Genomic DNA, 25,824 nt, shown 5'->3' with positions numbered 1-25,824 from the left:
CTTGTTAGATTTCCCAGTTTCAAGCGGATGTTTGTGACAATGAAACTGAATGATGTTAAATAACCTGCAACAATGGCCTTATTAATTCACATTGATAATTCAAGTCAGTTAAGTCTTACCGAGCCCCTAATATATGCAAAGGAGAGTGGCAGGTACCTAACACCACTACACCAATCAAATGGTAAGACCCAAATGTGGAGCCATGGAGAACTTTAGCTTGGTCTTCAAAATAAGACCAAGAAAATTTTTCTCTCTATATACTAATTCTTGAGTCAAAACTAGTTGGCAGTGAGAAAGAACCCACCCTTGTCAGGGGTGGTGGTCGAGTGTGTGATGGTAGATATCGAGAAACATTATTTATAGGAATGCCTTTAAAAAAAAACTCTGGAAAATTTCCCAATTAGATTTTCAGCTCAATTTAAACATACCAATATACTGCGGCCCTTTCAACAAATCCCAACCCCATGATGGTCCTAGGAACAGTACCTCGCTTCTGAAAAATTGCCATAATGACTTTTAGGATGGTGACAATTCCATGGGGGGAAAAAGAGCTCTGAGATTTATAGCCTTAGGGCAACTTTCCCACTGACAAAATACCTTTGCTAGTTAGAAGTTCTGTATTACTCATTGCTTTCCAACACAGTACAAACATGAAGTAGAATGGAATCTTCCTGTAATTGAGCTTTCTCTAATTAGAAGCCTTATGTGGTTTGCCACTGACTACCATGATTCACTTGTAGGATAAAAGTTGTTCAAGTACATTTGCCTAACTCTTTAGCTTTACCCGTTGGACCCGATACATCTAAGATCAAAGAATTTCCTCCTTCATCAGTCTTCTTTCAGCCAGTCTCCTTTCCAGCTTAGTACCAAGTTCTGGGAATACAACAACGAACTGGCCTGATCTCCCATAGCTTAGAATCTGACCTGGAACATGACTGAATACTTAGCCAGACTCTGATTTACTATTATGGGAATGATATTTTAAATGTCTGCCATAACCACATTCCTCTCACAAGCAAGACCATAGTTTACAACATAGACCTTGCTAATGACCACAGATAACTGGCCCAGGGCTAGCCCGCTGTCCAAAGGCACCCATGGACGCCAGTGCTGTGAGAATGCTCCATACTGGACAGTGACTTGTCTATCCAATCAAACTTCTCTCTTTGGGAGTTTGAACCTGCACACAGCACGATGGCATGAAAAAGAAAAGATATGCTGAGAGAAGCGAAAAATCAGATGCCATGAGGCAGCAAAGGCTGCCAATAAATAGAAGACATGTTGCTGACAGACCATTAGCTGGACATACAGGAGAAAGAGAGCAGATAGATACGGTAGACACTAGTACCTGAAATTTATTCATTAATAATACTTGAGTATTTACTATGTGACAAGCATAGGTGCTGGGGATAAAATGGTGAAGAAAAACAGCAACTGACACTTCTTGAACTTCTGTAATATCCTGAATGTCATTCCAGGTCTCCATGAAGTCTAGCTGTGTAGCACTTGAGACTGTCTCCTGTCTTCCTTACTTTCCTTCATACTCTTACAAAAAAAGACCCATCAATAAAAGTAACCTAAAGTAGTCTCTGTTCCCTAATGCTCACCAAGCTGATATCGACCACTGGGGACTTAACAAAATAACTTTGAACAAAACAAAGTTACGAAGTAATGGATACAGAAACAAAACAGGGTTCTCACTTGTAAGATACATAATCTGCAAGGCAATTCTACACTGAAGGTACTCCAGTCATTTTAAGTACCTACTTGAGTATCTTTCTCAACAGAGCAAACTTCTTTTCAGAATTTACCTATTTTCAGAACAGGGAAAAAGGCACAACAGCAGAACTATTTATAAAATTTCCCCTATAAGGTAACGGTTCTATCAGTGGAAAGTGACCCACTTAACTTTCATCTCTTCCCATAAAAACAGCAATAAAGACTTCAATTTACATGGCAAGGATTCTAGGTTACCTGGACAGGACTGAAATTACCATCACATTTTACTAAGTTGAGAATTAGTTAAGCATATGTGTATCAAGAACACCATGTTCTGTTTTGTTTTCAAAGGCAAGGTAATTTTAATTATTATTTGCATTAAGGTGGAAATTACGAACAATTAGCATTCCAGGGCCTACTTACAGCACAGGGTTAATCCATGGGTTGGAAAAACCACTGTTCCTCTAAATTTCAGAGTGCTTTGCTTTCCATTCCTATGCTCTGTGCTTTGAAGAGCCCTAATTAGACACAGCTACTCTAGCAGCAGTGCAATTCACCACAAGCAGTTCACTAAGAAAGGACAGCTTTTGGAATAAAAGGAATTCTAGAACTAGGAGAGCTTTTCAATGCGTTTGTTGTTGAGGTCAATCAGAAAAGAAGGCATTTTCTATATTTTTGAGGACACACAAGAGCACAAAGGCTTCTTTTGACTTGAGTAACCAAAAGCCTACCTGGCATAGGTTCCAATTTAAACCCAACAACTACAATATTTTGAGACAATTAATGACTGGCAGCAACTCTGAAACATTTCAGAATCCCTGGCACAGAGCAGGCATTCAGTTTCAGGCATTTCTTTTCAGTTAACTGAAAAGAAAAATGATCATGGTGATCATTTATATTGACATTTGCCACTTCGGTAGATTTTTCAGAGTTCGTTGCTTATTCTGTTATAAATTCATCTGCCTGAACAGTTGTTAGAATAATTAGAGATTTACTCCTGAAGCGCTATCTGGGGCTTCTGTTTCTCCCATGTCTGCCAGTGCTGGTGAGCGTAACACCCATCGCACAGTGGGAAGCAGGCTTGCCCCTTCCATTCTGTTTAAACCGCAAGCTCTAAGCTGGACGTTATTAAAAAAGAAAAAAACAAAACAAAAACAAAACAACACACAGAGGAATGAATTAGAAGGTAATTAATTGTAAACTGAGTAAATAGTTGATCTATGATTCAGCATTTTGACTCTGACTGCCAAGACTGGCTCCTTGGATAATTATTATCATAATTATTCAAATAGCTGTGCATGAAGGTCTGACTGCCTCCTCTAAACATTCTGGATTTTATTCTTGGATGAACCCAGATAATCAGAGAGCTACATTGTGTTGTTTTAACTCCTCATAGAATCGCCTCTGATGGGACATGCTTTAGCTAATACCACCAGCCGCGGTATTAGCTGGTGGTATTAGCCAAAGCATGCTGGTCGTTCAAGTCCCCTTGGAAGACCAGCACGTGACCCTCGGCGTTGCCTGACTCAGTGGCACTGAGTGGGGGACGCTCAGGAACCCAGGCTTAAATGGAGGGACGGCCACCGTATGTTTTTTTCTGAAAATCCATGGGAGAGATTTTTCCCAGTGAACTGTGTTTCATCTGGAGCAACTATTTTGTTTTTACTTTATAGCTACTGTAAGTCTGTCGTCATTAAACTTTTAACTTGTCTTTGGCACATAATATGTGTTTAACAAATATCTGTTGAATGAATGGGTCCCTCCATGCTCTGACCACTGGCGGAGAGGCACATGCGCTCCTGAGAGAATCAACTGCCAGAGGCAGGTCTGAGGGCTTTGAGTTCTGACTCTAACCTTGGCTTCACTTTATTTTCTGTGGTTAATTTTATCTTTTATTCATTAACTCATTCATTTCACCCTGTAAACCACTTCAGAGCCTTTCCTGGAAAAGCAAGATGGGATAAAAATGTTTAAGATCTGATTGTAAAATTCTACAGCTTATGCTGACACTATAGCCTCGGCTAAAATGATCTTAAACTTGTCTGTTTTCTATTCCTCTTCTGCCTTCCCCTCACAACAATACAGTGGAATTATTTTTTTTTTAATTCTATTTTCAAAATATGTTATTAGGGCTTCCCTGGTGGCACAGCGGTTGAGAGTCCACCTGCCGATGCAGGGGACACGGGTTCGTGCCCCAGTCCGGGAAGATCCCACATGCCGCGGAGCGGCTGGGCCCGTGAGCCATGGCCGCTGAGCCTGCGTGTCCGGAGCCTGTGCTCCACAACGGGAGAAGCCACAGCAGCGAGAGACCCGCGTACCGCAAAAAAAAAAAAAATTATTAATTTACTTTGACCCTGCTGTTGAACTGGTTCCTCTTCAAAAGCAGGGATGTCACAGTATTTTATCCATCTGTGTAGGTGCACAAAGAACCACATACAGCTGGATCAATGCTGGAGTTTCTCACAGAGCTGGTGTCATTTTGGAAAGTGAATGACAAAGATGTATAAATTTAAAATTGTGAAGAAAGGCTGAATACTAATTTAGATTCTTTGGAGAAATACAGCGTGGGTAAGAAAGAAAGGCTTTATTTAAAACAAAGTGCAATTTTGTGGGTGAACGGCTGTGTTGTAGGCAAGACGGAGAGTAGGGGAACTATGATCTTGGGTGTCTGGTACCCGATTCAGCATCAAGAATTCTCTTCCCAGTTAAGTGAACACTACTCTCCCGCTCTTTATTACATTTCTATCCAGGACTCGAGAGAGATAGGTTCTAAAAGCATTTAATTCAGGGCCTCTAAAACTAAACTAGGTGCACGCCAGGGCTCATTTCTGTCCCGGTTTGTTTCCTCTCTGTTTGCAACCTGTAGGAGCTTGCCACAAAACAAAATTACAACTCTAAGACCTTTTTGAAAAACATCATCAGTTTCCTTACTGGGATCATAACTCTTTTTTTAAATAAATCCTCAATTCCCTTCCATACTCTTCACATGGAAATAATGATGCTGTAAACACCAGGCATGCGCATAAAAAACAGAAGTGCACAGTAGGGTGACAAGGACCATGGATACTCTTGAGTTAAATACGACACCAACTCCTCTAAGTGGCTGTCAAAATATTTTGATCAACTAGAATGCTTTTCATAGACTCTTACCTTAAAAATAGATAGAGCAGGGCTTCCCTGGTGGCGCAGTGGTTGAGAATCTGCCTGCTGCTAATGCAGGGGACACGGGTTCGAGCCCTGGTCTGGGAGGATCCCACATGCCGCGGAGCAACTAGCCCCGTGAGCCATAACTACTGAGCCTGCACGTCTGGAGCCTGTGCTCCGCAACGGGAGAGGCCGCGACAGTGAGTGGCCCCCGCTTGCCACAACTAGAGAAAGCCCTCGCACAGAAACGAAGACCCAACACAGCAAAAATAAATTAATTAGTAAACTCCTACCCCCAACATCTTCTTTAAAAAAAAAAAAAATAGAGCATTAATTGACAGCGAAAGTTGTCCTTAATGCTGTTTACCTTAATGCTGTTTACCTTAATGCTGACACCCCTATCTCCCAAAGGGCTAATGTTGGCTCCAACGGAAGAGCTCCAAAGTGCTATGGAAAAGAACCTGCTAGATATGTGGGCATGGAAGGATAGGCAGGACGTACTGTAGAGTGAAAGGAGACAATGCAAAAGAATAGAAGGGCATGATCTCATTTACGTTACACCAAAACAAAAAAGTACTTATGTAGTCATGAGAGACCTGTTTATATCTGTCCAGTGTGTGTCTCTCCCATGGCCTTTCTCCTTTCTGCCCATGTCTTCTCTCCTATGGGACCCTTGTATGTTTCAGGGTGGTTGATCCCCATCTCCCACCCTGGGCGGGCAGATGACCCCAGCCTGGTTGATCAGAGATCCTATGACTGTTGAGAAGCCCTTGTCAGGAATTGCCTCCCTCTCCTCCGGGGTTGCTCAGCTGGCAACACTGCTGGAGGCCGTACCACCTCCTTGAAGAAGAAGCCCGACCATGAAGCCACGCAGCAGCAAACGGGCTCGAAAACCAGAAACAGAGCCCTGCAAACACTCTGCATCCCTAGAGCCAGCTGTTCTTAATTACACAATTCAATGTATTACCTTTTTAGTGTGTTTGGAGGTTGAGGAAGAGGCTTAACTGAGTTTAAACTAGATTTCTGCAATTCTCTGTGGAAAATTTCCTAACCCAAGAACAGTCAGAGAGAGATACAACATTGCTGGCTTTGAGAATGGAGGAAAGGGTCCAAGAGTCAAGGAATGCGGGCAGCCTCCAGCAGATGGAAAACACAAGGAAATGTCTTCTCCCCTTGAGGTTCCAGAAAGGAGCATAGCCTTGCGGATGCCTTGATTTTAGCCTGGTGAGACACATGTGGGACTTCTACGAAAATGTGAGATAATTAGCGTTGTTTTCAGCCTCCGAAAATAATTTCCAAGTACAGAAAAGTTTAGAAAGTTCCTAGGATTCCACAGTGTTTTCTCTGTGGAATGGAAATGAGGGCAGGAGAGAAGGGGGGACATTTTATAATTTTTTAACATAAATATGCATTATTTTAAATAACTTGAAAAACGAATTTTCAACCTGGTTAAGAATGGAACAAGGATAAAAACCTAAGAATCACTGGGATTATTACCCACCCAGGAGAGTCAGAATAGCAGCTGCTTTACACATCCAACAGCACAGCAAGGAGGTGGCTTGTGAGGAATTCCAACCAGCACCATAATGGTGCTAGTATAATGGTGCTAGTAACACAAGGGTCAGCCAACGAGCCAACACTCCCCCTTGCACACCACACACCCGGTCAAACCAGGTCCTTCCAGCCCAGTCCCGCTGGAAGGCTTTATCCTACTTGCAGGGGCTGGGCCGCAGCTCTCACATAGATTCTTGAAACTGATTTTGAAGACAGGGCTGGGGGAGACGGAGAAGAGAAGCCAGAATAGTAACTGGCCCACTATTTAGCACATTTTTCAATAGAAAATCAACAAATTGCCCACAAATTGCTATGCTAATGAAGAATTGTCCTGCTCTGCAGTGAGCATTTAGCAGAAGAGAAAAGACGACTCATTTATGCCACTCTGAGAGCTGCCATTCCAGGGGGTCCCCTGCTGAATTTTAATCGGCTTCAAGTGGGGAAAAGGGAAAAAGCAGGAGAGCTGATGGGCTCTGGTCACGTTTCTCTCCAGTCATTCTCTCTCCAGTGCTTGAGACATAATGCCAGACAGCAAGCCATCTGGTGTGCAAGTCAGCGGCGGCTTTCTACTAGCGAATGCCCAATGCAGGGGCCACGTTCAATATGCCCCTCTCGAAGAATTTTCAGAAAGGAAAATACCTGGGGCTTCCCTAGTGGCGCAGTGGTTGAGAGTCCGCCTGCCGATGCAAGGGACACGGGTTCGTGCCCCGGTCCGGGAAGATCCCACATGCCGCGGAGCGGCTGGGCCCGTGAGCCATGGCCGCTGAGCTTGCGTGTCCGGAGCCTGTGCTCCGCAACGGGAGAGACCGCAACAGTGAGAGGCCCGCGTATCGCAAAAAAAAAAAAGAAAGGAAAATACCTGGCCCTCCCCCCAACAGCTAACTTACAATGAATGCACATCTTTCTTTTCTAAAGTCACTTCATTTTACTTAAGACAAGAGAAGTCAGGACATTCTGCCAAACGTCGGGGGAGGATACACAGAGAACACATATCGGATACATACAGAATTCCTTTTAATTTGTCTTGAAGTCTGTGCCCAGAGGACAATGGCAACAAAACAATGCAGCCCGAGCCACTTCACTGCTGTTTAGCCTGGTCCTTCATCAAGAGTGACAGGGAGGGTGAAGGAAAGGCCGTCATCTGTTCCAGGGACACGTCTGCTTCAAACCAACAGGAGATTTCTATTTCTATGTTCCTCTTTTTCTCCACCTCCTTTCCTACCTTCCTTGTCTTAGTTTAAGAAAGATATGGCTAAAGAAGAAGAAAAATACCAAGGCCACAGGCCTAGGTCAATGCATAACATCTAAAGGATACGAATAACACATCCTGAGCATGCAAATATATAAGTGGTATCTCTTTAGCCTTTTCCATTTATCTACCAGGAATAAACTGAGGTCAATTTCAGATTCCAATTTAAGAACAAAAGGTTAATTTATTAATTCAGGCAGAAAAGGTATTTCAAAAATATAAAATAGAATTTTAAATTGTCTTCTGCTCTAAAAGCAAAAATTTTAAATATTCTAAGTTTATCGAAGCGGTTAGTTTCAGATTTTACTTACTGTAGACAGCATATCGTTAAAAAGACTTCAGTGGAGATTACTATTGCACCACAGTCAAAGACCCTGGAAACAAATTCTTAAAATGCTTTTGAATGATCTTCCTATGTATGTGCATCTCAGGTCCTTCTTTCAACTTCCTGTAGTCTAGCTAGGGTCTAAGCCCCTCCCCCCACAAAAAATTTAAATAAGTGGTTCAATAGCAATATTAAACTGATCACTATGTGACACAAATGAAAATAACATTTTGAGTAACGTCACAAAGCCTACAGAGCGTTCTACCTAAATACAAGTCTCGATCTTTGTGTGACATAGGTTGAGTGGGTATCACTGCCCTGCTCTACTGATAATGAAAGAGTAAAAAAATATCATTCCCCTTATTTCCTGAAACGTGCCCCTCTGACAGTCACCTGCCAACACCTAAGAGTCAGATTCCTTGCTCAGCAGCAAGGGATGAGTCACTTACCAACACACAGGATGTTGAAACAGAATCCTTGAGAAGTCGACTTGTTGACCAGCTGGTCGGGGAGACTGTCAAATCCAACATGGCCAGAAAGAGACAAGTTTCGAAGCTCTTCATTCTGGAATTTCAGAAGGGAAACATTTGATAACCCATGACAGTGCCACCTGGGTACCCCTCCCTCTCCCATCCTCTCTTCTTGACACGCATGGAGAAAGGCGACCCCTCTGTGCCCACCCCGTCCCTGGCTTCTACACAACTGAAGTTACCAACTCCAGAGCTACGCTCTTTCCACAAAATCACACTGAGGCCCTAAGTATACCAATCCCCCTCCCAGGCAGCTCAGGTCCGGTGACAGGTGCACTGGTCCAGGGGAAATAAGCTTCTAGCAGTGGCTGATTCAGACATGCATTAAGTGACATTAAAAACTTCAACCATTTTGACAGCTTCAAGCACTCAAGAAAACCCTTCAATTTACTTTCAGCCCAGTGGCAAAAAATAAATGACACTCTTCCAGATACAGGAAGGAGCTCTGAGAAGCTCACAGTGGAGGATGCATACCCATTACAATTACGGAAATTCTGTAACTACCATGATGAACATATTGAAAATGGCATGGCACAGGACTTGGTTCCTTCTCCATCATCTGGACGGGCTTCTTGGGGCTACTTTGCTCTCCCTCACACAGCTCCTAGCACAGGTTCTGCACTCCCCACACCTTCTCAAGAGTCTCCTGAAGGAGACTGGGACTAAGGTAGTTATCATACATTTAAAAGCTGGATGATTTGTGCTGTTTCATTAGATGGTGCTGACTGCCTCCACAACTTTGAATGTATTCCGTGGGTATTGGAGATCATCTGTGAAACCTTCCTTTCCCAGGAAAGCAGAGGTCAGCTATGGTCTTTCAATTAAACACCACAGTTATGGTATGGGATTCCAGAAACTAGATCTTGAAAGCCTTCCTGAAAATGAGACTCCTGGTATCTGGCTATGTTGCCAATGAGCTTTATACTCGAGATACTGAATTTTGGGTGAGAAAATGAGCCTCAAATTTCCATTTTCTAATAAAGAAGAAAACGCCGTGCACAGGATCATCTGGTCACTATTTTTAAAAAGACTGGTTTTCGTTATCCTCCTATGTGTGTTACACAATGAGGACAGTAGGGTCTTTTAATAATCAAAGACTGAGACTCCATTTCCAAATCCCTAAGTCACTATAGAGGCGGGGAAATGTAACTCCATAAATGTGGTGATTTTAATGGAATGTTTTATGAACAATGTAATACCTGAGGGCCTCGCTAGCTCTACAATTCTGATTCTGTGAAACAAGACTGGAAGACACAACACTGCCTGAATACCACGGTGGCAGCTGCAGGTTTGAGGTCAATGGGACAGAGAACAGATGTCTAGTCTATGAATAGTCTCCTTGAAACCTGCCAGCAGTGACTATGAGACTCAAGAGTGGGCTCTTATCCTTGAGCAGGATGGACTGGCCAACAGTGCACCAAACAGCTTGGGGAGCAGCCCTGGTAGCCTGGCAAGGCCTCCTGACAGCACCCTGTGGCCCCAGGGCTACCACCTGCCCCTTCCTCTCCAAAGACCTCAAAGGTTCAGACAGCAGGTATTTTTAGGGTGTTTACCACATCTGCCAAGACTGGGGGAGGAAGATTTGAAAGGAGTCTGGGTTATATTTAGAACTCTTTCCATCACAGCTGCACAGGGGCTGCTGTGCAGACAGCGAGGAGAAGCCGTCACACCAGCCTCTTTCCTGATGCACCACAGCCTTGAACAGTCAGTGAGCAGCACGAAAAGGGGACGAGGCAAGTTAGAACCATCGTCCCTCCTTCCCTCTCCTCTTTGCCACAATAATTCTTTTAATTTCTGGGGGGGGGGGTGCGGGGAGGAGAGTGGTTTATTGCTCTGGATTCTGGACTCTTGTTGGGTTTTTAGGTTCAGATATCTACCCGGGAGCCAATCGGGGGAAAGAATCAGAGTTAGTAATTATAGCTCTCATCCCAGAACCCAATGCTCAGCATCTCATATTCTCACCATTTCCAAAACATGAGAAACCACCCACATACCCACCGAGTATTTTTATACCCACTGAAAACCACATACAAAATGAAGGGTTATAAAACAGTTTGGTCTTGAAAAAAATTTTTTTAATTTAAATTTATGTCTTCAGAGTCTCTCTCTTCTTTGTCATATAAAATATGTCAATTTTATAATGCCATTTAAAAATTCCATAATCTGAGCCTATTTCTCTGCCCAGCCGTAAAGGAATCCTTTACTGGGCTATTGCCCATTGGTGAGTGATGGGGAAAGGGGAAATAGGAAGTTCCTCCTTTGGTTCATGAACAGGCTTAAAACTGAAAGCACTGCAGGATGTGTGAGGGGAGCTCTATCTCACACACAGCAGCTAAAATGAACTCCTACACCCCGACACTTCATGGCACCACGCTTATGGCTTCATGCCTTAGATGTCTCTATCCAAAGAAAGTGTGCGGGGCTCTTGAGTCTACAGGCGTGATCTCAGGGAATCTCAGATAGTCTCATGTCTTTACCGCTATCACACACCTAGCAACGACTCTCAGAATTTTCTAAGTACTGAACTCTGCGTTCCAGTTCTGAATTTCTACCAAAAGGGGCAGTTCTCCCGGGTTGTCCTTTCTGTCCCTCAAATTGTTCTTCAAGAAACTTGAAATCATCTTCTTCTATTGCAAACCCACCCCTACTCCCGGGTTCCCTGTTTCTGTTAGTGGCATTTATCTGTACCTGAAACCCACCTGCCTGCATCAGTTCCAAACTGTTATCAATGCCACACCCTCCTCCTCTTCATGCTAATTCAACAGCCTTCCAACTGTCACCTTGCCTCCATCCCACCCCCTCTAATCTTCCCTCGCTCTACCTTGCTGCCAAAGGGATCTTGGTACTCAAAGGTCCTCAATCCAAACTTGGCCTGCCATCTCAGGAGCCTCCATGGGCTAAACACAAATCCCTATTCCCACTCCTCCCAGGGAGCACCTTCCACTGCAGTTAAATGGAATTACAGTTCCTGGGAGAAAACCCCAGGGTTCTCTTCATCAGACTTTACTCATACTATTTCCTCTATCTGGAAGGAACTTACAGCCAGTGTTTACATATCCAAACCTTCCAGATCCCACAGAAATTTTATCTCCAGGCTTGTCTTTACTATGAAATCTCAGGGAGGATTTCAGTAAACATTCCCCCTACCAATAAAAGGAAAATAATAATTGGATAAAAGTAGCTCGAGCTATTTGGTATTCCACCATCATCATAACAGCTAACTAACATTTATGGACCAAGGTTCCAGAAAAGCCCTAAACATGAATGAATTAGTTTATCTTAACAATTCTCTGAGGTAGTTACTATTGTTACCTAATCTCAACTGACAGATGAGAAAACAGAGGCCCAGAAGTTTAGTAACTTGCCCAAGGTCTCACAGCCAATAAGGTGAGAAGCTGAAATGTGGACCTAGGAGGTCAGGTGCCAGAGTCCAGAGTCCTCACACTTAGTCACTGTTACCACATGATGATCTAAGTTCCTAGGTAGCCCCAGACAATACAGTAATTGGAGCTGCTATTGAAATCCAATATATTAAACTAGAAAGAAAAAAATGTTCTCTAAAATCATAATTCTTTGGCAACCGTAAGAGGTGGAAGTTGAGAATTGAAATTGGCAAAGCAGCTCTAAGTATATTTTCACTGGTCCTGGCAATGCTGAGACTTTGATTTTTGCATCTGTGGCACATGAAGCCAATAATAAAGGGTTAGTTTGGACCATTTTTGAGATGTAAGTGCCACCTTGGAGCCTCTAAGTAAGTAACTATAAGACCTTAATTGATTTAGTCCTCCATTTGCTAATCTATCTAGGGAGGGGTTGTACTTGGATAATTTCTAGGCCCACTCCATCTTGAAATGGGCAATGACTGAATTCTATAGTATAAAATAAAATAACCAGTCTTTAACTTGACAGTCTCATTTTTCTCTTTCCAGATCATCTTGACATGAACACAATTATTTATTTGTTCATTCAAAAAAAACCTCACTGCTCAAAGCGCTAAGGGAGCAAAAATACATTACTTTTGTTATTCATTGATTAAACACTCTTCCTGCCCTTCAGGGGTTTACAATGTAGCAGTAGAGACAGGACACAAGTAAATGTAATACTATTAAGGATAAAAGTGATACATACCATCACTTTAACTGTGGGAATGACAAAGGGGAAACAGGTAGCTTTTGGCTAGGGAAAGTCAGGGGGGCATCTTTCAGGAAGGCTGGAGCTCTCCAAATCTACCAGGGTAAAGAAGTCCAGCTTGCAGAAGCCTTCCAGATAAATGTTATCTATACACAAAGGGTCACTTTATTATGAATGTGTACTTTGAAGATCATAATCGACAAGTTTTTCAGAAGCTATCTAGCTGACTTCATTATGGAAATAATTATAAAACAAATTATATAAGAATGTGTGCCAACACCTACATTCTGAGTGCTGCTTTAAAATATGTTCCACAACTCCAAATCTTGCTTAACCACAAGGAGGATGGAAAAAGACTTGGAGTCAGACAGCCATGGGTTTGATTCCCTACTTTTTGTCCTCCATCAGTAAAAATGGAGGACTTGGCAGGGTGGCTGGGAGGAACTAAGGAAATGGTACCTATGGGAGGGCCAGCATTTAATAGGTCCTCAGGAAACCTGGGTTTCCTTTCCCTAAATTAGGTGGGAGGAAGACAGCTGTCATTTTAAAATGAGGAGCCCTCCTATTGCTGCTGAGAGCCCGGGGAGAAACTGGGGATGGGCAAAGCCCGCAGACTAACCAGGGAGGAAGAATCACTCACGGAGGAACAAAGAGGAAAAAAAGAACAGGGAAGAGAGAATGGGGAACTCTAGTGTGAAGAAAATCCACCCTAAATAGGAAGCTCATTTACAAGGCTGAGGGGAAAGCCACAGAATTCCATTCCTGTTTGCAGGCATCCACATCCTCCACGGCTGGAAGCCATTAAGGATTCCTCTTCTTCACTCTTCCTTCTATTTTAGTCCAGCCCAGAGCCTCCTGAAATTAACAAACTGGCTGTGCACAGATGGATTCTATTCACCATACTCAAAGTGATAACCCAGTTCTTTCCTTTTAAAACTGAAGGCTTCAGCAGATGTGGTAAGTAGGTAGTCTACAGCTGCTGACCCTTATCAGTCAGGGGGAGCTGGAGAGCACGTTACCAAGGTGATATCTGTTTTCACTTAGGTTGAAAACAATTAGACTTCATTTTTTTACCTTTAAAGACAGACATTACAATTTAAGTTTAGAAAGATTCTGCCTCTTTAAAATTTAAAGTATTATTTTTTAAATTTAACAGGTAATTTATGTATTACCAAACTGGAAATTACACTCTTCTCAAAGCCTCATTTTATGGAGAATGAATTACATTGATCCAAGTCACTTAATCTCCGGGCTTATGTTTCCTCATCTGTAAAACGAGATTTAACCAAATGACCTCTAAGCAAAGTCTTTGGTTCTAATGCTAATTCTAAGATTTCTTGCATTTGGAAATCAGAGATGCATAAATCTAAATCTTGTCATGTTGCTTGAGGAAAGCCAACACAGGGCAAAAACTTCTTGGCAGTAAATTTTTTTTTTTTTTTTTTTTTTGCGGTACACGGGCCTCTCACTGTTGTGGCCTCTCCCGTTGCAGAGCACAGGCTCCGGACGCACAGGCTCAGCGGCCATGGCTCACGGGCCCAGCCGCTCCGCGGCATGTGGGATCTTCCTGGACCAGGGCACGAACCCGCGTTCCCTGCATTGGCAGGCGGACTCTCAACCACTGCGCCACCAGGGAAGCCCTTGGCAGTATATTTTCTATTGTCAGATCCAAGATGGCTCAGTTTTTACATGACCCTTGAAAGGGAGTTCCTGTCATTTACCCTGGTTAACTCCAAACAGAATAGAAATCTGTGTGTGTACCGCTGTGTCTTCCACATGAACTTTTCACTTTTGCTTGCTTAACTATGATAATTTGACTTAGTTTCAAAACAAAAGTTACGTACCCACTCCCTACAACTGTCCTGCTTAAAAACTTGTTTCTTCAGCTATATCTGCAGTCTTCAAGAAATTTTTTGAAAAGTGGATTTATAGCCTCAAAACAAAATGTAGAAAATTCTTCTATGTAAGTTAATCATCTCTTCAAGAAGAAAAGCAAATTTTTCACGCTTTCGTTCATTCAACAAATATTTATTGAACACCAACACATGCCAGATACTGTGATAAATGCTAAGGAGATGACGGTGAGAAAGCAAAGCACTGCTAACTCATGGAACACATAGTCTAGTGGGACAGACAGATGTTAATCAAGCAATCCAAACGTATAATCACAAGCTATCCAAAGTACAGAATTCGATGCAACCTTATAACTCATGTGATTCTTGCAGTAGATCCACCAGCTTATAGGATATAAAAACATGTATTAGTCTGCAGCATTGTTTGGTATTAATTTAGTAGACAGCTCCTATGTACAATTGATGTGCAGGTTTTATGTATTCAGGTGAAAACAAAGAGTCTTTTTGACCAGCATTGCCTGATGGGAGGAGGTAGAAATAATTAAGACTCCAGTCCTAAGAAAATGAATGTCCAATTTAAAATAGAGCTGAGATGGAACCATGGGGCATATTCCCTTTACTCTCTGTCTTTTCTCATAAAGGAGATGTCCACTTAGAGAAGAGGAGCAGTACATATCCCTTCATCTTAGAGTCTTTTTTTTGAGGCTCTGTTTCAGTAGTACAGATGCCAGCCACCTGGAGACAGGCAAAGAGAAGAACATGCTTCTCCTCACACAAAATCACTGATTGAGCACCAGCCACTTCTCAGTATTTGGAGAAATCCTGGCCTCACACACTGTCCAAGAAGTAAGCTCTTCCCAAGTGCCCGATCGTTCATTTTTGTAAATACATACACTTACCTAAATACATTCTAGAGAGTATTCAACTGGTTTCATATTCTCTTTTAAAGAAAGAAAAGTTGGTGGGAAGATGGGACACGCCCTTAGTTCTCATGCAAAAAGGAAAACACTGGTATGCAAAGTATCAACCCAAACCACAACTACGAAGCCTGCACTGGGATGTTTTCAAGGCTAGGCATTGCTAGGGCCACTTCCATAATATAAAACATCTGAAGCATCTCACTACCAATGAGGACTGCGTTCTTTAAGAATGACTTGGACAACATTTGCTACTCTGCTTGTCATCTATACCATGAAATCCCAAGGTCAGAGCCAAGAAAGCCCCCAAGGAAATCGTCTCGCACAAGCAGCAGAATAGTAAGAGCCAGGAAGAAGAGAGAACTCTTAGGAGGAAAACCATATGAGGAAAGAGCTTGAGTGCAGCCCAGCTGGAAGCTGGGACTGAGAAAAAAAAAGGCACCCAGGGGCCAGTCCCCAAGTCACAGAGCCAGGAATGTCAGCTCTATCAAACCCAGGAGCCACTCTCGAAACACCACCAAATAACCAGGAAAGATCTTGATTAATATTAAGTAACTGCTCCAATAGTAAGTGCCATCTCTAAGCAACTTTCTCCAAAAGACTCCCAGCAGAGGGACAGATTTTGCTTTTCTAGATCCTTGCAAAAATAATATGGTGTAGGGGTTTTCTTTGGGGATGGTAGGATTATAGGGAAATTTTACTTTCTGTTATGTTTCTGTAATATTTGAATTAATTATCAAAAAAACCCCTCATACTTTTAGAATAGAAAATGAGATTTTATAAGTCAGGAAATGGATCGTATTCAGATTTTGTACAGTGAGGGAAAGGGGTGCCAGTTATCTGCGTGATATAAAAAGACGCAGAAACGGTAAGATAAGTCGTGCTGATATGTTCGGGGGAATTCTTTCATACTACCCGCGGACAATATAATCTAAGAAAACCAAAACTTCAACATTTTTTCTTGTTAAAAGTTGTAGCAAAGGGAGCTCAGCTCGGTGCTCTGTGATGACCTAGATGGGTGGGATTGGGGGGCTGGGGTGGGAGGGAGGTCCAAGGGAGGGGGTGATATGTGTATATATCCTGATTCATGTAGCTGATTCACTTCGTTGTACAGCAGAAACCAACACAACATTGTAAAGCAACTATGCTCCAAATTAAAAAAAAAAAAAAAGAAAGTTGTGTCAGGACCACAGGAAATTTACTCGTGACTTTATATTAAAGGACAGTCTCAACCTGAATTTAAATAAATAAATAAAAATCAGGAAATGTGAATAACAATAATAAATAATAAAAATCTTTTCAAAGTAGCTCAGCCTGCAATTTTACTGCAGCTAATAGGTGGGTGGTAAGATAAAATATGTGCACTTATTTCTTTTCTAATAACAGAACGAAGTTACATAGGAAGCGACGAGAGTAAAAGCAAAAACTCAGATTAGTGCAGTAGAAGGTACCTGACACGTGCAGTCAGGAGACACGGGGCAACTCTGCCATTGTTTAGCTGTATGACCTGGTGTAACTCATTTAACTTCTCAGCCTCAGTTTTATCGACTTGTTTCAATTGTACTTGATTTACAATGTTGTGTTAGTTTCAGGTATACTGCACAGTGATTCAATTATATATGTGTATATATATTCTTTTCCGGATTCTTTTCCCTTATAGATTATAAAATATTGAGTATAGTTCCCTGTGCTATACAGGCGGTCCTTGTTGGTTATCTACTTTATATACAGTAGTGTGTATATGTTAATCCCAAACTCCTAATTTGTCCCTCCCCCCTCCCTTTTGGTCACCATAAATTTGTTTTCTCTGTCTGTGGGTCTATTTCTATTTTGTAAATAAGTTAATTCGTATCTTTTTTTTTTGGTTTGGTTTGGTTTGTTTTAGATTCTACATATAAGCAATATGATATGATATTTGTCTTTCTCTGTCTGGCTTACTTCACTTAAGTATGATAATCTCTAGGTCCATCCATGTTGCTGCAAATGGCATTATTTCGTTCTTCTTTTCATGGCTGAGTAACATTCCATTGTATATATATATATATATATACCACATCTTCCTTATCCATTCCTCTGTTGATGGACATTTAGGTTGCTTCCATGTTTTGGCTATTGTAAACGGTCCTGCAATGACCATTGGGGTGCATGTATCTTTTCGAATTATGGTTTTCTCCAGACATATGCCCAAGAGTGGAATTGCAGGATCATATGGTAGCTCTATTTTTAGTTTTTTAAGGAACCTCCATACTGTTCTGCATAGTGGCTGTATCAGTCTTGTCAACTTTAAAATAAACTAGCTCACCAAGCTGTTGCAAGAATTAACGTAATTCTCTCTCCTCAGCTCTTTTGACACATTTTTGCTTGGATGACCCCATCCCTGCCCATGACAACCCCAAGCTAACAACTCCCTGGTTATAACCAGCTGCCCGCCTCCAGGCTTAGGGGTGCCTGGGCATCCATGGTCCAGGCACCCCTAAGCCACCATCTCCAACAGAACGCACCCTATCCCCCATTCTCAATTCAAATCTGTCCTTCCTCTGATTTTCTTATGTCAAATGGCAACAATATCTACTTCAAGGTATTAGTGGCCTCTAGATATGCATATTGCTAAAAACATGCATAAATTTATAGGCCTCCGCCCTCTTGCAGAAGAAAAAAGTCCACTGGTTAGTCATCTTAAACCCTCCCAATTAGACGGTGAAGGTTTCCTGAAGCCTGTCAGTCTCAGGTTAGATTTTTCTCCTCTGTGCCCAGATGTTAATAACCTCCCATCACCCCTTTTCTGGCTGAAACTTGCCCACCCGGCACTCTTAACTGACAAAAGTGCATCCAGTCTACCAGCTGATTTCTATTTCTGAGCCTGGAAATCCACGACTTGAATGTCCCTCTTTTCCTAACACCACCCCTATTTTACACCTCAACCAAATTTGTATCCCGTGTGAGGTTTCACAGAAATCGTTATCTTCCAACCTCATCTTTCTCGGAGAAGGAGACAGGTACGCGCAGGGCCACGTGGAGAGACAGAGCTGCGGCACCCAGCGCCCTGGCGCCTGGTCCACCCCGCCCTCCATTACGCCTGGGCCAGCTGCAAGGTGAAAATTCACATTGTTGCCGAGTGAAGCCTGACACCAAACGGCTGAGGACACAGTCCTGCCTCTGCTCCTCCACCGGCCTTTCTGTCTTCTCTACAGCCTCCCCTCACAGAAAACAGTCACTGCCCACACGTCCTCCAAGATCTTGCTGCTTTGCTGCTTTGTCTGGGATTAGAGTCTCACCTTTGTCCGGTTAGATATCAGATCTCTCACAATTAGGAAATACACTGTTTAAAAGCAGTCCTCAGAAACGGGTATCTGAAGTGAACAAAATCCCAGCTGCTGCCCACAACCCTGGATCCTGGGGAGGTGGGGGAAGGATAGGCAGGATGGGGGAGGTATTGGCTTATTAGTAAAACAGTCTTGCAGCCAATAACTACTAAGTGTGACAATCCCAAAACTGTAAAAAGTGGCAGCACTTTTTTTTCTTACAGACAGAATGCTTTTTTGCTAGAAGTCCACGTAAATTCTCAAAGGCTAAATCTAACTGGATGCCAAGAATTAATAACAACAACAGCAAAAGACATTTTCTTACATTTCCAAAGATCAATCTTTCTAGTGGAGTCAAAGTGACTAATGCCTGTGAGAGCCTAATGTTACAAAGTGCTGATCAACAGAAAGTCCCATGTTTGGGAATAACAAGGCCCACATGTGCATTCCAGGGACTCTCACAAATTCTGCAGGCTCAGAGGAAGACGGGTGGGAGGGGGAGGGGGATTGACAGATAGGCAAGAAGTATTTAGAAAGGCACATTCCGATTAGAAACACATGCTACAGCTGTTCTCTCACACCACTCAACATCACCAAGACAGAGAGAAGCCCTTCACTCAGCAAACACCAAGGAAAGCTAATGAAAAAACCACGGAGGAGAGTCACTAATCATTTCAAGACCCTCAGCTTTCCAGTGGGACCCCAAATAACCCAGTGCCATCTCCAACATATCACCTATCTTGCAGGGGAGAAGACCACCCAAATCCTCACAGCTGTGTGGCTCCTTTTTGTGCCTTCTGCCCTGCCTTTACAGTGCAGATCTTTCAGACAAGCTTTCTCAAAACAGTGGTGAATAGGAGGTCAAAGATAATTAAGGGGCCCATATCAGTTGGAAGCTTTGTTCTCAACTTTTTATGTACGGTTCTCCTCCTGATATACACACATCAATTCCTCAGTGCTTCCTATCTGAGAAATATTGTGTCTCAGTTCATGTACCTCTGTTCACTGAAAGCATTCATCAGCAAGAAGTGAAATATGGATGGGACACTTCCTTCCTTTGCACCATTTCTATCACCGGATATAAATTAGCCACTTCCGTTTTGAAAGATATTATTTATTTCTGAGCCTTTCTGAAGATGCAAGGGACTTTCAGTTACTGTAATGACCACATAATGGCAGTCTCTGAGAAAGAAGAAAAAAATCCAAACCAGCTCTGTGGCAGTCATAAACAAAAGCACCAGGGATTTCTCCTCCCAAAGCATCTTCAGTTGCTCAGCCCGGCTGATTTAGAACATCTATGAGTGCAGGAATTCATTTCTAGCACCTGAAAACTGAGGGGCTATACCAACAATGACCAAAGACATGGTAAATACGTTCTTAGGAAATAAACATACAAATTAACATTTGATATCACTCTGCAAATATTACTAAACAATCCTGACCAAAATTCTCAAGCCTTCCAAAAATAAAATAGCACTGCATCTTAACCTCAGCCCTGGATGAAAAGCGATCAGGATGGAATAGAGGTTGTCTGCATACACTTGGGGTATGTCTTAGTTTCTTATTGCCATGCAACAAATTACCAGAAAACTTGGTGGCTGGAAACACCTATTCATTAGCTCTCGGTTCTGTAACTCAGAACTCTGGGTATGGCATAGCTGGGTTCTCTGCCCACGATATCACTGAAATCAAGGCACTGGCCAGGCTGAGAAGCTCTGGAGGAAATTCCACTTCCAATCTCATTCAGGTCGGCAGAATTCATTCCTTGCAGCTGTAGGAGTGAGAGCCTCCTCTCCTTGCTGACTGTCAGCCAGAGGCTGTGCTCAGCTCCAAAACGTCACCCACAGTTACTAGCCATATGGCCACCTATCTCCAAAGGCAGCAACAGAAAATCCCTTCTGTCCCTCTCATATTTCAAATCACCTTCTTTAGAAAGAGTCCAGTCCCTTTTCAGGGACTGATTGGATCAGATGTCCCCAGGATAATCTTCATATCATAGAGGAAACTGTGCCATAACATAACCTCATCAAAGGGGGTGACTAACCCGTCGTACTCACAAGTTCAGAGGGTTATACGGGGCATGCACACAAGAGGCTGGGATCGTGGGGCCACCTTAGGATTCTGCCAACCACATGTGCATTATAATATTCCTATGTTCTCCCAGGTAACTTTAGGATAGAATAAAATAGTGAATATTAGAGTTTCCCTAACTAAAAACAAAACACAACTAAGTCTCTGGGGGTGGGGGAGGGGAGGGGGAGACAGAAATTAGTAAACCATAGTGAACTAGATCTCCATCAGGTTACCAAAGCATTTCCACCCTCTCTTAACCAAAAGTGATAAGGGGGCTAACGACAAACTAGCTGGAGTGTCACTTTGCCTTTGGAGGAAGTCTTCCAACAATGAAGTAAACCTTGCAAACATTTAGGTGGCTGCTATGTAAGAATTCTAGGAGATGCAGAAGCTTTTTAAGGAACTTAAGCATTATTAGGGAGAAAAGTCATTGAGACAAAACAGAAGATGACTGCAAACTGTTTGATGATGAAATATAGTACAAAGTTTATCAGTGTGAGACAATGGAGAGCAACAGGGACCATGGCAAAAAACTAAGACTTTCTCTGAGGGGGTCAGACCTCATCTAGCTCATGATAAGGGGAAATCAATTTGGATAGCTACAGAGAAGGAATGGAGATGGGAGGAGAGAAAGAAGTAGAGTCTGTTAGGGGAGGCAACAGGAAAGGAAAGAGGTCCAAAAGGGCATGGAAATCAATGAACTGGAAAAACCAAAGAATAATTCAGCGTAGAGGATATAAGACTTTAAATAAAACTGGTTCACATTTCAGTTTACTGGAAATATCCCTTAAAGTGAAGCATTACAAAGACACATATAAGCGACACATAACTAAACACATACCCAGGATCTGTCACTGGGTGTCCCAGTGTTGAGGGAGGGAGGAAGTCAAGGAACAATCACTGGGCGGTCACATCATGAAAGATTTTTCTGTTTCCTACCACCCAGTGCACTTAGGAACAGATCTTCCCACCAGAGCAGCAGCCCAAGGGATCTTGGGTATAGAACTGCCTTCTAGCCCATGTTTTAACCTAGATTACCAGCCTGGGCAACCATCCAAATGGTAAGCTATTTGATGCAAACGTCCTTCAGAGCATTTAAAAACAAAAAACAAAAAAACAGGGCTTCCCTAGTGGCGCAGTGGTTGAGAGTCCGCCTGCCGATGCAGGGGACACGGGTTCGTGTCCCGGTCCAGGAAGATCCCACATGCCGCGGAGCGGCTAGGCCCATGAGCCATGGCCGCTGAGCCTGTGCTCCGCAACAGGAGAGGCCACAACAGTGAGAGGCCCGCGAACCACAAAAAAAAAAAAAAAAAAAATGGGAGCCAGTTAACCCCTAAAAATATAAATACTCCAGCAGAACAGACAACTTTCTGCCTTCTAGTAGCACATCACAGAAGTGTCCATCTAGCTCTAAGAAAAAGCTGGTGTAGGGGTTTTCTCACACATATTGCTGTACTTAGGAAAGCAGACCCAAGAGGCTACGTTACAATTTTCTGCTACTCTCAAAAGTCTCCTGTTGTTGGATGATTTTAGATGCTGGCTTTCTTGTCTTGATCAGCCAATGCAAAACAAACCTTCTCACATGCTGTCACAGAAGAATGTTCCCACAGTCCCCTCCGCCCCCTCTATTGCCTCTTAAAGAGGCATTTTCATTATAATTATCATCATGTTATTTCTAAACAATCAAGTAGGACCCAAGTCGGATACTAGGAAATCTTGACTACATACAACAATCTGTTACAAAATCCCATCAGCTTTCAAAACTAGGTGACAGAATATATGCAACAGCAGAGGTTACACTTTCATGCATCTTGTTCCCACAAAGCACAAAGGAGTCGGGTTGGCAGCCCAGACTTCTCACTGAGATGGAGTCCAGTCCCAGCTCTATGCTCCTAGATCAATAGATTAAGAGTTGCGGGATATGTGAATGGGAATATGTTTCTGACAGTCTTTGATAGCACGATTACAGGAAAGCATTAAACTGAAATCGAAACTTGAAAGATTATAGCTTGGCAAGAGATCCTCGCTATAATTCATACATTCTGTAGGAAGGAGAAACTAAGAAAGTTAAATGAGACCCAGGGTGAAAGAAAGAACAGAATTAGCAAAAGTCTTAGTCACTGATCCAAGCTGCCACCATTAACCTCTTCCAAAGCCTTAATGGTTCATTAGAATAATTATTATTTCATGTAGTGAAAATGAAAGGCAGGCAGGGAAGATAAGTGCTAATTACACTGGCAAAAACAAGAAAAGCAACTTTGGCCATTTGGATTTGAGAAAGATCTAAGCCTCAAACCCCTCCTGCATAGAGAGGGTCAGACCATATATCTTACTATAATCATGGCTACACAGAGTTAAACCCCTTTGGCCACAATTGCACTAACTGTACATACTTAGGTTGGTTATTACCAGGAGTGGGTTTCGTGCAATGCGGCAGCTGCGACCAATGTAAGGAAATAAGGCCTGGCAGCTCTGCCCCCGGATTCCTCCTCAGTCCAATTTCATACTCTTTAGCCCAGATATTAATAATTCGGAAGACAGTGTGACAGCCACAAGTCATCTGGCTGCTAGCATGCCCAAATACTCAAGGAATAACCACTGTAAAACCAGTTCTATCTGGACAGTGGAATGAGTGAAAGTTCAGTCCTCAGGGAGACTAGAGCACTAAGAAATGTACCTTCTATTCCACCTCATATTCTGGGTTCAAGATGGAAAAGTAGATTGATATCTTTTACAAATATCAATTCAAAGTTGCCTGGAATACCTGAATAGTGAAGGTTAAAATATTCATAGTAGGGAAAAGAGGAAACAGGCTCTACCACTCTTTTAGCCAGAGAACTAAAAAGAGGGGCTCTAACATTTCCCTTGATCAATCAACCAAAAAGCAACCATTGAACGTTTATGTAAAGACCACAATACTGGGCTTCCCTGGTGGCGCAGTGGTTGAGAGTCCGTCTGCCGATGCAGGGGACGCGGCTTCGTGCCCCGGTCCGGGAGCATCCCACGTGCCGCGGAGCGACTGGGCCCATGAGCCATGGCCGCTGAGCCTGCGCATCCGGAGCCTGTGCTCCGCAATGGGAGAGGGCACAACAGTGAGAGGCCCGCGTACCGCAAAAAAAAAAAAAAAATGAACCCTTGGTTTAAAAATCTGAATTACTTCAACCCCTGATTAAGTTATGCTTTCAATACTATCCTCCTTCCACTACAACCATCACATAAATAATAGTTTACTGGGCGCTTTTGTGCCACACACCATACCTGGACCTTTAAAACATCTTCCCATTTAATCCTCATATCTCTGTGAAGTAGATATTTTTGGCTCCATTTTATAGATGAGGAAACCAAAGCTCAAATGAATGGCAGAGGCAGCATTCAAACCGGTTGTGCCAGGTTCCAAGTCCACCACCACCTGGACAGCCACCTGGACTTTAAGCTGGAAGCTGACTCTTTTCAAAGCACACCACCTTGCACAGAGAATGCTTTATCCTCAATTCCACCTGTCAAATCCTACTCATCCTTAAAATCCCAGGCAGAATGTCGCCTTCTTCATTAAGCCTCCCCTGGTTCCTTGAATTAGACACCACTGCTCTCTATTTTACAAACATTCACTGTATTTGGGCCACTCAGCACGTCCTGTACCCAGCAGTATACTTAGTTTTCCAGTGGTTAGGCCCCAGAAGAATGTAAATTTCCTGAGGACAGGAACCCCATCTTACTCATCTTACTTTGAACCTCACTTATCACAATGTCACACGTAGCCTGATCTGTATGTTTAGGATGAACAAATGCAGGGAATCAGTTCTCACAGAGTTAACAGTCTTCCCCTGCCTTCCCCAACCAAAACAACTGCCATGCTGGAAGGAGCATTCCTTACGGGCTAAAACCCCCAGGGTATGTGGGATGGAGGAAGTAAGGGTGAAGATGCCCTTGGAAACTGGAGAAGTTAGACATTAATACTCCAGCCACACGCATCAGTATGGTCCCTTCCCGGCACTTAGTGGCAACTCATTGTGCATAGTTAGAAGTCAAACACTGTAGGGCACTTGGTCTCAGGAAACGTGTGTGTGAGCGCGCACAGCACCAGGCACCATCCTGGGTACTTTACATTGATTTCACTTATCTCTCACCACCGCCTCTGATATGATTCCCATTTTACAGTTGAGGCAACTGAAGCTCAGAGATTGAGCTGCTCAGGGTCATGCAGCAAGTAAGTGGTGGTTCAAAGCCAGGCAGGCTGCTTCCAAACCCGTGCCACTGAATTATAGTAAGGCCTAAGAGCCTAGAAAAAAGCTACTTCTGGTCAACCTTTTTTTTTTTGCGGTACGCGGGCCTCTCACTGTTGTGGCCTCTCCCGTTGCGGAGCACAGGCTCTGGACGCGCAGGCTCAGCGGCCATGGCTCACGGGCCCAGCCGCTCCGCGGCATGTGGGATCTTCCCGGACCGGCGCACAAATCCGCGTCCCCTGCATCGGCAGGCGGACTCTCAACCACTGCGCCGCCAGGGAAGCCCCAGAAATCAAGTTTTAATACGTACTGATTTTTAGTGAATTTGGTGTGTTATTACTTTGCCGAGTTCTGCTATGTTTGCTGTCTACTTCCTGGAACAGTTAATTCCAAACTTATCTCTCAGATAAAGAGATTAATTTTTTTTTTTTTTTCTTTTTGCGGTATGCGGGCCTCTCACTGTTGTGGCCTCTCCCGTTGCGGAGCACAGGCTCCAGATGTGCAGGCTCAGCGGCCATGGCTCACGGGCCCAGCCGCTCCGCGGCATGTGGGATCCTCCCGGACCGGGGCACGAACCCGCGTCCCCTGCATCGGCAGGCGGACTCTCAACCACTGCGCCACCAGGGAAGCCCCCAGTCAACGTTTTATAAACCACAGAATGATGTGTGTGTGCTGGCCATCAGGGGACATCCACAGCCTCACACCAGCACACTACACTACCATCTCCTAAGGTCAGTAAGCGTAGGAGAGGCAGCTCTACCACGACATACGTGCCTTGAGCCATCTGGTGGAGCACACAAAAGA

General features: G+C 43.3%; 1 protein-coding gene across 8 annotated transcripts in view; it reads right to left on the bottom strand.

The window, feature by feature from the left end:
• SEPTIN11 (septin 11) overlaps positions 1-25,824 on the bottom strand; it is a 126,907-nt gene that overhangs the window by 45,230 nt on the left and 55,853 nt on the right. For all 8 annotated transcript variants that reach the window (XR_002648201.3, XR_016393335.1, XM_089912083.1 and 5 more), the window contains one exon: positions 8,441-8,555. Coding sequence is in view for 6 of the 8 variants with exons in the window: in XM_089912083.1 (XP_089768209.1) it covers positions 8,441-8,555 (115 nt within the window). In the remaining 2 variants the exon portion in view is untranslated. The remainder of the gene's footprint in view (positions 1-8,440; positions 8,556-25,824) is intronic.

Source organism: Delphinapterus leucas, chromosome 5 (genome assembly GCF_059928025.1).
Source record: "Delphinapterus leucas isolate spDelLeu-1000000601 "Yukka" chromosome 5, BTC_Dleu_Yukka2, whole genome shotgun sequence".
Classification (NCBI taxonomy): domain Eukaryota; kingdom Metazoa; phylum Chordata; class Mammalia; order Artiodactyla; family Monodontidae; genus Delphinapterus; species Delphinapterus leucas.
Note: the sequence above shows the minus strand (reverse complement) of the source record. Positions and strands in the feature narration are given on the sequence as shown.